The 14,916-nt window shown below is 53.8% G+C and overlaps 1 protein-coding gene across 1 annotated transcript in view; it reads right to left on the reverse strand.

The window, feature by feature from the left end:
* Positions 1 to 311: 311 nt before the first annotated feature.
* Positions 312 to 14,916, reverse strand: part of ATP10A (ATPase phospholipid transporting 10A (putative)) — a 52,621-nt gene continuing 38,016 nt past the window's right edge. Inside the window, exons 11-22 of the mRNA XM_036278028.1 lie at positions 14,297 to 14,843; positions 13,483 to 13,586; positions 13,183 to 13,309; positions 12,717 to 12,901; positions 11,237 to 11,564; positions 8,194 to 8,270; positions 6,891 to 7,016; positions 4,260 to 4,460; positions 2,587 to 2,667; positions 2,405 to 2,509; positions 1,617 to 1,804; positions 312 to 1,485 (exon numbers count right to left, since the gene is read on the reverse strand). Of these exons, the coding sequence (XP_036133921.1) occupies positions 930 to 1,485; positions 1,617 to 1,804; positions 2,405 to 2,509; positions 2,587 to 2,667; positions 4,260 to 4,460; positions 6,891 to 7,016; positions 8,194 to 8,270; positions 11,237 to 11,564; positions 12,717 to 12,901; positions 13,183 to 13,309; positions 13,483 to 13,586; positions 14,297 to 14,843 (2,625 nt within the window). The 3' untranslated portion in view covers positions 312 to 929. The remainder of the gene's footprint in view (positions 1,486 to 1,616; positions 1,805 to 2,404; positions 2,510 to 2,586; positions 2,668 to 4,259; positions 4,461 to 6,890; positions 7,017 to 8,193; positions 8,271 to 11,236; positions 11,565 to 12,716; positions 12,902 to 13,182; positions 13,310 to 13,482; positions 13,587 to 14,296; positions 14,844 to 14,916) is intronic.

Consider the following 14,916-nt stretch of genomic DNA (forward strand, 5'->3'; position numbering starts at 1 on the left):
GCCTTGGATTATTCTCATTTTCCCTCTTTTCTGTGTAGAGGAACAGAAATAATGACTCATTAGACAAATGCCTAAAAATTCGCGCTTCAAAAGCCTGGCCCAGCGGCAGGAAGGGCCTGGGGTACCAGTGGCCTGGTGCGGAGCCATGGTGTGGCTGTCACAATGTCACTGTGGAGCCGTGTGCGGTCCACACCTGTCTCCTCCACTCCGAAGGGGCTCGCTGGGCGGGAGCGCCCTGGGGTCAGACCCGCGTCAGCCACATGGTCGCGATCAGGCACACAGCAGCGAGGGCACACTCCTTTGCAAGTGAAAGTCGTTTATTGCTTGTTATGATTTTGACAGGCCAGACCCCATGCAGAGACTGGAACTCCCACAAGGGTGACCTTAGAATCGAATGTGCGGTGAACTTCACACAGGCGTTTTTCCTGAGGTCTCATGTTTTGCCTTCCCAGGCTGTGGGGGTGGGGGACAAACTGGGGGAGCTGCTGCCGGGGTCTCATGCTGGCCCCCATCATCTCCCCTCACTGCTGCCCACACCCACCCGGGACTACTGTGCACACCCACATTCACACGTGGCGGAAGCCAAGGTCACGCGTGCTGAACAAAACCAACCACACTGCGTTTTCTTACAAAATGAGATGGAGGCAATAAATCCGCACACACTCGCCGAGGGGCGCTCTCCTTTAAACTTTTATATACTTTAAAGCTCTTACTTTTCTTTCCCCATATACTCTACTTAGAACTTTTAAAAAATAAACTTTCTTTTTTTTTTTGGTACCTCTTGTTTCTGGTGCGGGCCTGAGAAACACAAAATGCATCTGGCTAGACCTCTTCTGTGCAAATAATAAACATAAATAATATTAACATCTATGTTATAAAAAAAGAAGGCCGTTTGCGGTTCCACCTCCGCCGTCCCCTGGCCCGGGCTCCTAGAAGTAGTCGGTGGACTGCTTGCCTAGATCACGCAAGTCCTGGTCCGGCTTCGAGGGGCTGGGCAAGAACTCAGCTTCCCGCTTGTCCATCTGCAAACCGTTCTGGGAGAACGGTAAGAAACCTCCCAGCCCGCTGACCAGGGACAGGGAGGAAATCCAGTTGAGGGAACTGAAGCCGGAGAGACTGAAGAAGGATGACAGGGGCACTGTCCTGGTGGCGCTGGTGGGTTTGATCCTGGAGTCTCCCGGGCCCTGACTGCTCAAGGCCTCCCTCAAAGGCAGGCTCATGTCCACCATGCTGGGCTCCTCGCTGGCCTCTGAGGAGCTGGGTGGCTGTGGCGTGTGCCAAGACACCTTCGAGGTACAGTCCTGGGAGACAGGCCCTGAGTCACTGATGCAACTGTGTTCTGACGGCTCAGGCCTCGGCTCTCCCGGGAGGTGTCCCTGAGTGTTGCTGAGAGCGCCGAGTTTCTTGGGGGACCGCTTGGACCACTGGCGAGCCAGCTGGAGCTGGGTGGGGAACAGGGTCCCCTGCACAGCTTTGAAAAACAATCTGGAAAGAGCACAATACAACAGGTCAGCTAGCGTTGTGGGGTTTGCCTTGTAGCTCTCGGAGGCTCGCCGAGGAAATGGAAGTGCTCCCGGGCTCACGGAGGTCTCGGGGGACAGCTCTCCGACACTCACCGGGGCAGCACGGCAGTGATGGGCGCGATGAGACACGTCAGGTAGAACACGGGGTCGCCCATCAGCGTCTGCACCGTCCAGTAGGGGTTGGAGGGCGGGTAGCACGTGGCGCAGGAGCTGTTGTAGACAAACGCCACGGCGAAGAACAGGAGGGTGCTGAAGCCGCAGGCCGTCCAGTTGAGCCAGGTCTGAGGGCAGACAGCGAGAAAGGGCCGTGTTTCAGCTACAATGCACTGGGCCTCTGTGAGTGGCTTTGTAACTGAGATTTTAGAGAGCGAGGGAGGGAGAGATAGAAACATCTATGAGAGAAACATCCATCTGCTGCCTCCTGCACGCCCCCTACTGGGGATCGAGCCCACAACCCGGGCATGTGCCCTGACTGGGCATCGAACTGGGACCTCTCAGTCCCTGGGACGGCGCTCAGCCCGCTGGGCCACAGTGGCCGGGCTGCGGTGCTGTTCTAAGGGCTTAGCGGAAGCAGGGTCTTTGACACGGGGGCGGGTGGCGCTTAGGAACCTGTGGACCAGCCTGGACACAGGGGCAGAAGGAAGTCAGGGCTGTCGGGAAGAACAGCACCTGTTGAAGGAGGGGAGAGAGGGCGGAAGCAGCTTTGTGCCGCCCAGGAGGGCAGGGCCTGGGCTCTGGGGCACAGCTGGCTCGTGGATCCAGTTTCCTTCTGTAAAGTGAGGTCGCTTTACAGTCCTGTTTGCTCAGAACCTCCAGAGCTCATGGACCTGCATGGAGGCGCCCGGAGGCAGCAGCACCCTCGGGTCACACCACACTCTTACCCAGGTCTTGGTTTCAATGCCCAGGTGCAGGAGGAAGGTCAGCAGAGCAATGGCGGTGATGGGGGTCCCCCAGGTGAACACATCTGTGTCGGAGTCGTAGTAGGCCTGAAAGACAGCGTTGTCCTGTCTGTGGGCAGCTGGGTAAAGCTGAGGGGGAAGGGCGGCGCCAGGTGCCAACTTACCAGGTAAGGAATGAAAAAGCAGACCAGGCTCTGGAAGGCGGCGTCAGCCATGTTCAACCAGAAGGTACGGGGCCGGTATTCCTGAGACACAAGCGAGAACACAGGCCGCGTTACAGGGAAGGGCTCAACTCTGCCCACAGGGCGTCAGTGCGCCAGTCAAGCTCCCGGGGGCCCTGCTGACGCAGGACCTCTGCGAGGTCAGAGGCTGGCGAGGGAACGCCATGCAGATGCCCCGGCGCAGCTGTGCCCACAAGAGCAGCTGCCGCACGTCTAGCTCGACGTCAGGGCAGATCCCCAGCGGAGGAAGAGCCCCTGGAACCCTGGGCCTCCTCTGAGGGTGGGTCCCCTATTTCCTGAAAGGGATCTTTTAGAATTCGACCTTGCCTGTTTCCTCGTGTTGACCCCCAAAAGCTGTGCACCAAGGGCAAAAAGGACCTTGGTCAGTCTTCATGACGTGGGCAGCCACAGGGACTTGGCACTGCGAGTCCCGAGCGGGAACACAGAGCAGAGAGAAGGTGCTGGTGGCAGCCCCATAGGACAGGCCCCGCGTCCTGGCCCCACGTGGAGGGGTGCGGCCTGGCAGAGCGCGAGAACCCCAAGGTGACAGGCACAAGTGGAGCTTCTCCCCTGCCTGCCTTGACTCCCCCACCCACCCCAGCTGCCTGCTTAGATGGGAACCCAAGGTCAAAGGTGACCAGGGTACGTCAACTGGTTAGCAAACAAACTCTGAATTCAAGGCTACTGTACGCACAGAACGACCCTGAATTCGAGACGCACACACAGAACAGTTCTGAATTGGATACTCCTGTACGTGTAGCATGATTCCGCCCGGCTCAGAAGCACTGGATGGCTTCCTTTAATGGCTGGCTGGCAGTAGCTGGTAATTAGCATGTGAATCCATGCGGTGTATTTACACGTATTTACATCTGTTTGTATTCACTTGTTCTTCCCACAGTTTCCCTATGCATTTATTTTCTTGTTAATTCTCATGCAAAATAAGCCACAATTCTCGGGGGTTCTTTTAGAAAGAAGTCCTGCTCCGCAGCCCCATCCAGGTGAGTTTAACTTAGATGCGAGTGGGCCCCCCTTCGGCTTCTGGAGCTGAGTGTGCAAACAGAAAGCTTTTGTCCCATTACACATTTTTTAAAAATATGTTTTTATTGATTTTATTTTTTAAAGAGAGAGGAAGGGAGAAAGAAATAGAAACAATGATGTGAGACAGAAATATCAATCGGCTGCCTCCTGCACGCCCCCTAGTGGGGATCGAGCCCGCAACCTGGGCATGTGCCCTGACCGGTAATCGGACCAGGACCTCTCAGTCCCTGGGATGATGCTCAGTCCACTGAGCCATACCGGCTGGGCCCCATTATACATTATTTTAACCCTCCTTTTGTAAAGCTTTGTTGAGGTAAATGGATACACAAACACTGCGTACATTAAATGTACGCCTCTTAACGGGTCTGGACACAGGCATAAGCCCCTGACACCATCACCATGCCAATCCCTTCTATTTAATACAATGCATGGTCAAGTAGGCAGCATTCATTTCTTTCCTCTCACAAGTTAGAGTCCTGAACGTTAAGAATGTGTCCCAGAGAGGCCTGTTGCTTGCACTTTCCAGGAGGTGCATGGACAGGGCAGGAGGGAGACAGGCGGGGAGGAGGGAGCCTCACCTCCATGTTCTGGCCGCTCTTGTACAGCTGCGGCTCGGCCAGCAGCAGGTCGGCAGGCACGTCCTTGTCCAGCACCCCAGTCACGAGCTGGGGCAGCGAGGAGAAGAGCAGGTTAAAGAAGATCAAGTACCACTGGTCGATCATGGCAGACGCAGAGAAGCCACAGTAGAACTGAAACCAGAATAGGAGACCCACGAACATCTGGCATCAAGGAGAGAAAAGGAAAAGCAATTCAGGGATGCCCCGTGGATTCTCACCCAAGGGGTCTAAGGGCTTTGCCGGGTTTGACGGCAAAGACTGAATTTATAGGCAGCAGTTTCCTCCAAAGACAGCCCCAACCCGGTTGCCTTCACTCTCTCCCCCTTGAACACAAAGGATGGGCACTGGGAGCCGAGAATGCCCAGGAACAGCCCTAGAAGACCAGATAAAAGGATAGTCTGTATTGACCTAACCTCCGATGACACCTTCCAAGTCTTGTTTCAACCTATGATTGAACGTGATGGTCTCGATTGGGGAAAAAAATGGGGGCGGAGTGAATGGAAGCTACAGAGACTGTCTCCCAGGACCAAACTGGTGTTACAACTAAAATAAAGACAAATCATCAGGAAAAAACAACGAAAAAGCAGCTGGAGAGAACCCTTATAACCAGGGACGGAAAGAGAACAAATCGAGCCAGGTAGTAGCAGAGGAGGTGTGAGAGGGTGAGCTGGGAGCCCACGGACAGCAGCTGAAGGCTGTTTTAGCTGTGAGCAGTTCCCGCTGAGAAGGTGGGGCTAAAAAAAGCACCAAATCTGTTACAGCCACTCACCTTGGGCTCTGGCATAGGGAGGGTGGACTGGACTGGAGCTGTGTGAAGAAAGTCCCGGGTCCATGGCTCAGGGGAGAGAGGACACCGGGAGTTTTATGCTGAATCGCTCCCCCATTGGACAATAGTCATGTTACTCAAAGAGCCCCTTCCCAGAGCCCTGGGGAGAAGTAACAGCTCCTCCCTCAGGAATTCAACAACACCAAAGCCAGGCCAGAGAAATGCAAATTGAGGCTCATTAACAGCTAGAGCCTGACAGCAAGCAAATGCCCCACCCGCTGGAAATCCTCTTACACCTGAGGGATTTTTCATTCAGCTGAAGGCTACAAATCAAGGCTCATCAAGTAACCAAGATTAATAGCCTCCAGGCAAAAGCTAGAGGTTAGCAGAACCTTTGCTTGGCCTGCAAATCTACCCAGGAAAGTAAGACCTGACAGTGGTGTTTAACATGGGTCCTCCCACACTCATCCAAGCCCAGTAGAGGGAGCCACAACCAGCAGAACACCAACACCCACAGGGAAAATTTGGCAGGCTCCAAAACTGACTGAAACAGCCAAAATAGTGAAACAAAGAGATAAATCCCAAATGAAACAACAAGAGATTTAATCAAACAACAAGTGCTGATGAGGGTGTGGAGAAAAGGGGACTCTAGTGCACTGCTGGTGGGAATGCAGACTGGTGCAGCCACTATAGAAAACACTATGGTTTTTCCTCAAAAAATTAATAATTGATCTACCATTTGACCGAGTGATCTCACTTCTAGGAATACATCCTAAGGAGCTTGAAACACCAATCAGAAAGAATATACGTAGCCCCATGTTCATAGCAGCACATTTACAATTGCTAAGATCTGGAAATGAGGGGATAAAAAAGCTGTGGTACATATACACAATGGAACACTATGCAGCTGTAAGAAAGATTTTTTACCCTTTGAGACAGCATGGAAGGACCTGGACAGCATTATGCTAAGTGAAATAAGCCAGTCAGAGAAAGATAAATATCACATGATCTCACTTATTTGTGGAATATAATGAACAAAATAGACCCAGAGACATAGAAGTAGGGTTCAGACTGATAAATCTCAGAAGGGGGTGCAGGGGGAAGAACGAGATAAACAACAGAACTTATACGCATGTACGCATAACCAGTGGACATAGACAACAATTCTGGGAGGTGGCAGGATCGGGAGGAGGGTGTCATTGGGGGAAAAAGGAGATATGTCTATAACAAAAATAAATTAATTAAAAAAAAAAAAAGAATGGGATGGTCTCCTTTTCTACACCGAAATGGACACATGTAGCTTCTCCACGAACCCTGCTCCCACGCCCGCACCCCCCCCCCCCCCAGTAGGCCTCATGAGTCATCAGTGAGTAAGTAGGAAAGGAGAAAAGGAACTAAGATAATTGAGTGTTTTTTCCCCCTGTGGTACCAGAAGCTTTCTTCCCAAACCACTGTTGCTATGGAAACGTCTCTTCTCTTTATTGGGAAGGAAGGCCAACTTATTCCTAAAGCTAATGAATTTCTCACTTTGGGAGGGAGAGTGATCATCCTTGAACTTCTCAAGTAGATCAAGTGGTTGTTAACAGAGGCCCGGCATGTTACAGGGAATAGACACACCTCTGCTCTTCCCATCCTGGCCCCTCTGTGAGGACAGATCCACCCAGCCGGGCAGGGGCTGTGCCCGCTGCAGGTGGCCACTCTGACCCACGGGGGTTGCGGGGTGGCTGTGGGGCGTCCTGCTGGCCGCATTTGGGTGATGGTCCTATAAATCTCAGGCCAGGCCTGTTAATTCAAACAGTCAGGGACTAGTGGCATCTGACACCTACCGTGTTTTTGTAGAAAAAGTACAGCACCATGTTGGCAAGTCGGGCATAACACCAGTGTCCGTGAACAATTAACAGTCTCTCGAGGTACCGAAATCTGGGCACGGCGAAGTCGCTGGCCATCACTGCCTTGAAAGGGGGAGGATTCCGTTACTAGTGGGACCCCCTTCTGCCTAAAGTCTGTCCTACCCCCTGACACAAGGCAAACCCAGGTAGAGAAATCTTGTAACAAAAAAGGAGAAATGTCTGTAACAAAGTCTGCACGCGTGTGACGGGCCAGGGCTCGTTCTCACGGTAAACTTCCATTAAAGAAAAATTCTATCTCAGCAAGACTCTCGTTCAGGGGTATCATGTTGTAGGACTCATTTAAGATGTCAAATATATGTAATGGATGGATTTTTAAAAAAATGTTTACTTTTTCTTTCCCACACTTTCTTTAACAAGCCACAAACAAAAAACAAAAAACAAAACAACCGCCAAGGAGATGCACAGACTGCCTGCTGTTCTCTGCCGTGATCCTGTCGTCACCACAGCTGTGTCAAGATCTCAGCTCGACGATGGGCCACAGCTGCCCCTTCTGCGAGTGACACAGACAGCTGCCATCCTGAGACCACTGAGCCACCTGGCCAGGGCCGAAAGCAGTCCATTTTTAATGGATGCATTTCAGCAAGGACAGGGAAGGGATGACTTTTCAAGAGTGCTCCCAGGTCTGCAGTGCTCCCAGGTTCAACTTCAGCAGAGGTAGTTTTTCAAATGCTGTCACCAGTGCTTAGGAACAGCAAAAAGCGTCAGCCTAGGAGGAGGTGCCCACAGCCGCAGAGGAGGCGATGACTCGCCTTGACTCTCTGCTCTACTTTCTTCGGAAAAATATCTCCTGCACATTGATTCGTAAGTATGGAGTCACCTTTACCTTATCTCTTTTGTTGTTGTTAATCCTCACCTGAGGATATCTTTTTCATTGATTTTAGATAGAGTGGAAGGGAAGGGGAGAGGGAGAGAGAGAGAAACACTGATGTGAGAGAGACACATCGACGGGTTGCCTCCCGCATGCGCCCTGTGCCGGGATCAAACCTGCAACCCAGGTGTGTACCCTTGACTGGAATGGAACCCGCGACTCTTCAGTGTGCAGGCCGACGCTCTAACCACTGCGCCACAGTGGCCAGGGCCACCTTATCTTTTATGACTGGCTTAGCAGAAGGTGAGCACCAGTGTGCGGAAGGTCAACCCTTTAGCTCTGTTGGACAGAGCCCCCGGGACGGTGCAACATGAGCCACGGGGTCACCCAGGACAGCCGACGGGTCTTTACCTGCATGCCCTCCTGGCCTGAGATGCCCACACCCACATCAGCCACCTGGATCATGCTGACATCGTTGGCTCCATCGCCTAGAAACAGCACAGGCGGGAAGAACTGTTTGAGTGGAGATCCACAGAATCTAATCGGCAGGGCGGACCTGCACGGGGTCCCCACTGGGCGGAGTCCTGCGAAAGGGTCCCGAGACGAGCCAGGAAAAGCCCTGGGGGAATGGAGTCAGGCCCTCAGAACAACCATGGTGCGAGGGCCGGAATTATCAGCCACACCAACAAGTGTTTCAGAAAGCAGGCTGATGCAGATACTTTTTTACTTAATATTCACTCGGCATTGCTGCCTCCTACACACAGAGCCCTCAACAGGGTGTCTGGCCCAGTGAACGAGCCCTCCTCTTCATCACTACCCTGTCTGAAGCTGGTCCAGTCTTCATCATATCTCCAGCATATCAAGGCTATTCGATTCCTACTCACCTGGGTGCTTCCTACACAGAACGAAGAAGGGCAGGTTCCGCCCAGAAAATGGCTGAGATCGTTTTGCACACTGACTACCAGCTAGCTTATGAGCTCCGTGCTCACCTCTGCACCCCGTGACTGTGCCACAAAGTAGCACTTATATCCTTATAGATATAATGTTCTATAAGCACATATAGAAAATGTTAGCCACACAGGGCATAGGCTAGAGCTCTCGGTACCCTCGGGGAAAGGCAAGTAGAAACTCTGTCACCATCACTCACTGAACAGGACGCCAGAAGGAGCCAGACCACGGGATGCCAAGTTTCAGATACGCGAGGAGTTTAGATACATCAAGTCCGAGTGACTCACCACGTGGCCACCGGATGTCTCTCTCCTGCGGTTCTATTCCTTATTGCTCTGGGCCCAACGTGGGTAATCAGTCAATATTTGTCGAATTGAAATTCTGTGAAGCAATAACCATCTCTACAGCTTTTCCCAGAATGTCCCATTCAAAATAAGATATGATGGACGACAATGTTCTCTGTTACTAATCTCTGGGGTCTGGGACTAGATCACATCGATGCTTTAACTCACGGTCAAAAAAATAAGCTGAGGTTCTCATGGGTCACTGCTTTCGCTTTTGATTCTATTTTGTTTCTTTTCTGTTTAACCAGCCAAGGCTTTGCCTCTACTCTAAGTGAATACCTCATGTCAGTGACTCAGTGGCTGAGCCAGGCACCGACCAGGCTGAGCAAATGTGGTTCACCATCCAGACAGCAGCCGAGCCAGGGGACACTGTCCTCATGTTATTACCGAGGACAGGAGCTCAGACGGGCAAGGTTAGTGAGGAAGGTGCAGACCCCGGCTGTAGGCTCCTGCCCTCTTGCCTCAGAGACTTGTTCAGGGGATGTGAAGGCCACTCCAGGTGCGTGAGGACAAGGGTGGTCCTGAGACATTTGCCCCTGGGAGGGGCCCATCCCCAAAGGCGCTGCCTGTTTTCCCTCAGCCTGGACCAGGGAACCGCTAAAAACGTGTTCATGCTCAGGTCTGCGCCCGCTCCCTCCCCTCTGGGCACCATTACCAAAGCCCTCAAACCTCTGGGATGTGCAGGGCGGTCTCCATGACAACCACGCCCAGGCTACCCCGCTTCCGACCCAGGCTCTACAATGGCCTCAATTCTGTCCCGATGAGGTGCCCTGTGTGACAGGGAGGCAGCCCCCACGCCAATGAGGATGGCTGTCATAAACCGTTTGCAGAAAATACTGTAATTAGTATTGATCAGTGAGGATGTTTTATTCAGAGCCATCTCTCATCCAGGTGTGGGTTCTATATGCAGAAAAACCCTGAAGTCTTTCCCGGCCCTCACCAGCAGGTGGCACTGCTGAGCCCTTGAGCCTGGCTAGAGGCTGGACCCCAACCTGAGGTGGGCAGGCAGGACACCCTGGGAGGAGGCTGGTGAGTACCAGGTAGCACAGGAGAGGAGCCTAGAAGGCTCTCCAGGCCAAGAGGGTGCAGGAGAAAACTCCATTGGTCCTTAAGCTATTCCCATCTTAGGATGAATTTATTTAATTAACTGGTTGTCTTGGAACAATCAGCAAAGTTCAGCTGACAAGAGGCCGTGAGCATTCTGATCACCCCCAAGTCTCTGGATCCTTCAGGCATGATGAAACCCTGGACCCCAGGCAGCCTGCAGTGACCAGAGCACCTGCAAAGAACCTTCTTTCTGAGTTGGCCTGGGCTAGTGCTGAGCACGCAGGGCCGTCTGCTGAGGCCGTGACAGCCTGGGACCGGCAGATTTCCACCCCATCTCCCAGGAAACAGTAAGTTCATTTTCTTAAACCACCACTGCATTACTGACCTCCTAATATGTGGCTGTAACTGCTGGTTGTCTGATCTAAGCATTATATTTGGAACAGGCCACCACTTTATTGCATTGGGTATGATTTTATAAATAGAAAAAAAATCAAGGAAGCATGGCCAGCTGGTGTGGCTCAGTGGATTGAACATCCTCCCAGGGACTGAGAGGTCCTGGTTCAAAGCCCGGCTGGGGCACAAGCCTGGGTTGCAGGCTCGGTCCCCAGTAGGGGGCGTGCAGGAGGCAGCTGATCAATGTTTCTCACATCATTGTTTCTATCTCTCTTCCTTCCTCTCTCTCTACAAAAATCAATAAAAACATATTTTTAAAAAATCGAAGAAGCATGTTCCCATCTTTTTGTTTTGTTTTGTTTTGTTTTTTGTTTGTTTTTTTTTATCCTCACCCGAGGATATTTTTCCATTTTTTTGTACAGATAGAGTGGGAGGGAGAGAAAGGAAGGGAGGGAGAGAGAGAAAAACATCGATGTGGAAGGGACACATCGAGTGGCTGCCACCCGCACGACCAACCAGGGCCGGGGACAAACTGCAACCGAGGTACGTGCCCTTAGCGGGAACCGAACCCGGGTCTCTCCGGACCGCAGGCCGATGCTCTAACCGTTGAGCCAAACTGGCCAGGGCGCATGTTCCCATCTTGTGGTGCGGCACGGAAGGGCAGGAAGTTCAGGAAGCGCTGAGAGGCAGCAGTGCATCAGGTAGGCTGGCCGCACACTTACCTATGGCCAAAGTCATGGCCTTGAGCTTGCTTCTGACCAGCTTCACCACCATGCTCTTCTGCAGGGGTGTTGAGCGACAGCAGAGGACCGATCGGCACTGTTTAGCGAGGAAGAGAAATTTGTCTTCCAAGGTTTTCTCGAGGGCGTAGGCCAGACTTCTCCCATCGATCACGAGGCTTGGGCAGGGCCTGGAGGTGGCGGTCGCAGAAGGCGGGCAGAGAGGGGAGAACCTCACGCTCACGTTCCCCGAGGTCTTCTCTGGGGCGCTCGGAGGGCCCCTGGCCTGCATGTAGTGTAGGCACTGGTCCAGCAGGGCCGCGCACGCCTCCTGAAACAGACACAAGAGGGCAGTGCTGTGACTCGGCCGCCCCACAGACCAGGTCACCCCACACACATCCGGCTCCATCATCTCCTGGGCACCAGGCTGCAGGCTCTGCCCAGGTTCCCTCTTAAAACTGGGTTAGTTAAGAGGATGACTTTTCACACGGAAGAGAATGAGCTGGTCCAGGGTTTTGACGGTGCAGAGGCTGCAGCGGGAGTCGTCCCTCCAGGCCTGGCCGTCTTGGGCTCCACTGCTGGCCGGGTGGACTGAGGGAGCCCGAAGGCTGTAGGGACGAAAGTGGCCCCTGGTCCTCCGTGGACAGGAAGCCCGCTTAGCAACCCGTTTCCTGCAATGTGCCATGGAAATCGAGTTGTGCCCCCCACACACTTACTGGGGACCTTTTATGGTTAGAAAAGTGAGTGAGACAGGAGGGAAAAAAAGACAGAGGAGACACAGTTGCTGGCCTTGGGCGAAAGGCCGGCAGCCGGAAACAGACACATCCCGGTGACCAGTCACAGACCAGGGTGCAGAGTGTTACCAGGTGCGGCGAGGGCCTTGGAGTCGCAGAAACTCCCTACACTCAGGTGTTTAAATCGGTCCAGGAGCCTCTGTGCCCACCGGGACATCCTTGAGGCAGCCCATGCCGACCCGAGGATGCTGGTGCTGAAGGGACCTGCTGCCCTCGTCCGCCCTCGTGACCTCAGGGAAAAATTCCCTGACACTGCTGACGTGGACAGTTTGTCAGGAAACAGCAGGCTGAACTTTGCATGAATAAAGCCCAGCCCTGGCCGGGTGGTTCAGTGGTTGGAGCATCGTCCTGTGCACCAAAGGTTTCCATTTTGATCCCCAGTCAGGGTGTGGACAGGAGGCAACCGATCAATGTTTTTCTCTTACACTGATGTTTCATTCTTTCTCCCTCTCTCTCTCAAATCAGTAAAAACATTGGGTGAGGATTAAAAAAAAGAAATCCCAGATGTGCGTTCCATTGAAGCTAAGAAACCCCAGAAAGGTCACGTGCTCCCAGGCAGTGCCAGACAGAACACAGGTCCAGGCCCAGGGCAGCGGCTCGTCCCAGCAGCTGCCAGGCAGAGCAGGCCCCTGGCACCATCTCGCAGCGTGGGGGCCCTGAGTGCGAGGGTGTCCCCGAAATGCATGTACCTGGGACTCCGCGTTGAGGGTGAGGACGTCCTCGTCCTGGTCTAGCAGTTTGCAGGCGTAAGCGATGTTAATGGCTGTTTCCTGCTTGTCGCCCGTGAGAACCCAGATCTGCAGGCCTGCCTGCCGCAGCTTGGCGATGGTTTCGGGAACCCCGTCCTGCAGGCGGTCTTCAATCCCCGTGGCACCTGGTCGGAGGCACAAGTGTGGCTTCTGTTGCTGGTGGGGAAGCAGGGTTTAAGGGGAGGCAAGCCGGCCGTCCCGGTGGAGTGCACGGTGGGGCTCCTGAGGAACCCCGGGCTGGGCCATGGAGAGAACCTTCCATCAAGGCGGTGCCCCTGGGGCCGAGCCAGCCTCCAGCAGTGGTTCCGTAAGCAAGCCCAGCACCTGCAGAGGCGCCACCACCTGCAGCCACGTCACCTCCCCATCCAGGATCATCTCTGCCAAGAACGCCGTCCACGAAGCTCACCCAGAAGGTGCAGGTTCGTCTCCAGGCGGGTGGCTGACTGGAAGAGGAGCTCCTCCCGTCTGTCCACGGAGGACTCTGCCTCCAGGTGGCTCTGTGCCCAGCAGGCGTACTCCTCCTGGCTCAGCACCTGCGTGGGACACCTGCGGCTCAGGGCAGTGCCCCCTCTGAGGACTGCCTGCTCCTGGGAGGGGGGAGTGCCCGCTCAGGGAGGAGTTCAGGCTCAGGGAGGAGTGCCCGCTCCGGGCAGTGCCTGCCTCACGGAGCCCTGGGGACGCTGTGCCCTGGCAGGCCCCCGCTCACCCTCTTGGCGATGCACAGGGTCCGCAGGCCTTCCACCGCGTACAGGTTGAGGTAATGCTGAGTCTTGCTGCGGATTTTTTCTTGATGCCTGCCCCTGGCATCATCTAGGTTGGGGTAGAAGTAGAAATGCAAGCAAGTGAGAAAAACAGTGGGATGCTGGAGCCAATCTGGGGACCTCTACACTGTGCCCCCTTTATTTATTTATTTTAATTAAAAAATTTTTTTATTTTTCAATTACAGTTGACATCCAGAATTTTGTATTAGTTTGGGATTAGACAATCTTATACTTTACAAAGTGGTTCCCAGGATATTTCCAGTGCCCACATGGCACCACCTGTAGTTATTACAATGTTATGGACAATATTCCCTGTGCTGTACTTTACATCCCCACGACTCTTTTTATAACTGGCAACCTGTACTTCTCAATCCCTTCACTTTTTTCCACCCCTCCTCCAAACCCATCCTCTCTGGCAACTGTCAGTCTGTGATCTTTGTCTACAGTCTGTTTCTTTGCTTGCTCACTGATTTTATTTTTTAGACTCCACATATAAGTGAGATCATATGGTATTTGTCTGTCTCCGACTGACTTATTTCACTTAGCATAAAACCCTCTAGGTCCGTTCATGGTGTCCCAAATGGCAAGACGCCACTCTTTTTCATGGCTTAGTAATATTCCATTGTATGTACGTACCCCAACTCTTGACCCACTCATCTATTGCTGGGCACTTGGGCTACTGCCATATGCGGGCTACTGCAAAGAGTGCTGCAGTGACCACAGGGGGCCACTGGGGGCGTATGTTCCTGGTATTGGTACCTGAGGAGCAGGGAAGCAGGAGGTCCATGACCACAGAGTCCGCCCCCTTGGTGTAGACGTAGATCTCGTCGGTGAGTGGGTGCCGGATCACCACCGACATCCTCTTGCGGATGGAGTCAAAGCCCAGCGTGTGCAGCAGCTCGAAGGTGAGCCTGCCCAGGTGGGGCAGCTCCACCGACACCTGGTCGTGCAGCCGGTCCACCAGCGCGCAGTGGTAGGCCCGGGCGGCGTACACCAGCGCCGCCTCGTCGGGGCTCTCGGCCTCGTAGCGCAGCTCGGGCTTCGGCTCCTGTCCCGGGGCCCAGCCGTCCTCCCCGTGGCTGTAGCTGTTGCTGGCGACCGCGGGGGACGGCGGGCCCAGCTTCTCCTCCAGCTTGAACAGGGCGCTGTCCGAGGACAGGACCGACAGGAAGCTGGACGCTGACTTGTGGTTGGACTTGCTGGTGGCCAGGCTGCCCACGCTGCTCCCCAGGCGGCTGGGCGAGAACTTCCGGAGGAAGTCTTCTATGGTTTTCACCGGGGACTTCATCTCAAACCTCATCCTCACCTGCAAGACACCCAGTCAGGAGACAGGTGAAGTGGGTCTCTGGGGCCCACCCAGGCTGCCACAGGGCAGTCCT

This window comes from Molossus molossus, unplaced genomic scaffold (assembly GCF_014108415.1).
Source record: "Molossus molossus isolate mMolMol1 unplaced genomic scaffold, mMolMol1.p scaffold_m16_p_24, whole genome shotgun sequence".
Taxonomy (NCBI): domain Eukaryota; kingdom Metazoa; phylum Chordata; class Mammalia; order Chiroptera; family Molossidae; genus Molossus; species Molossus molossus.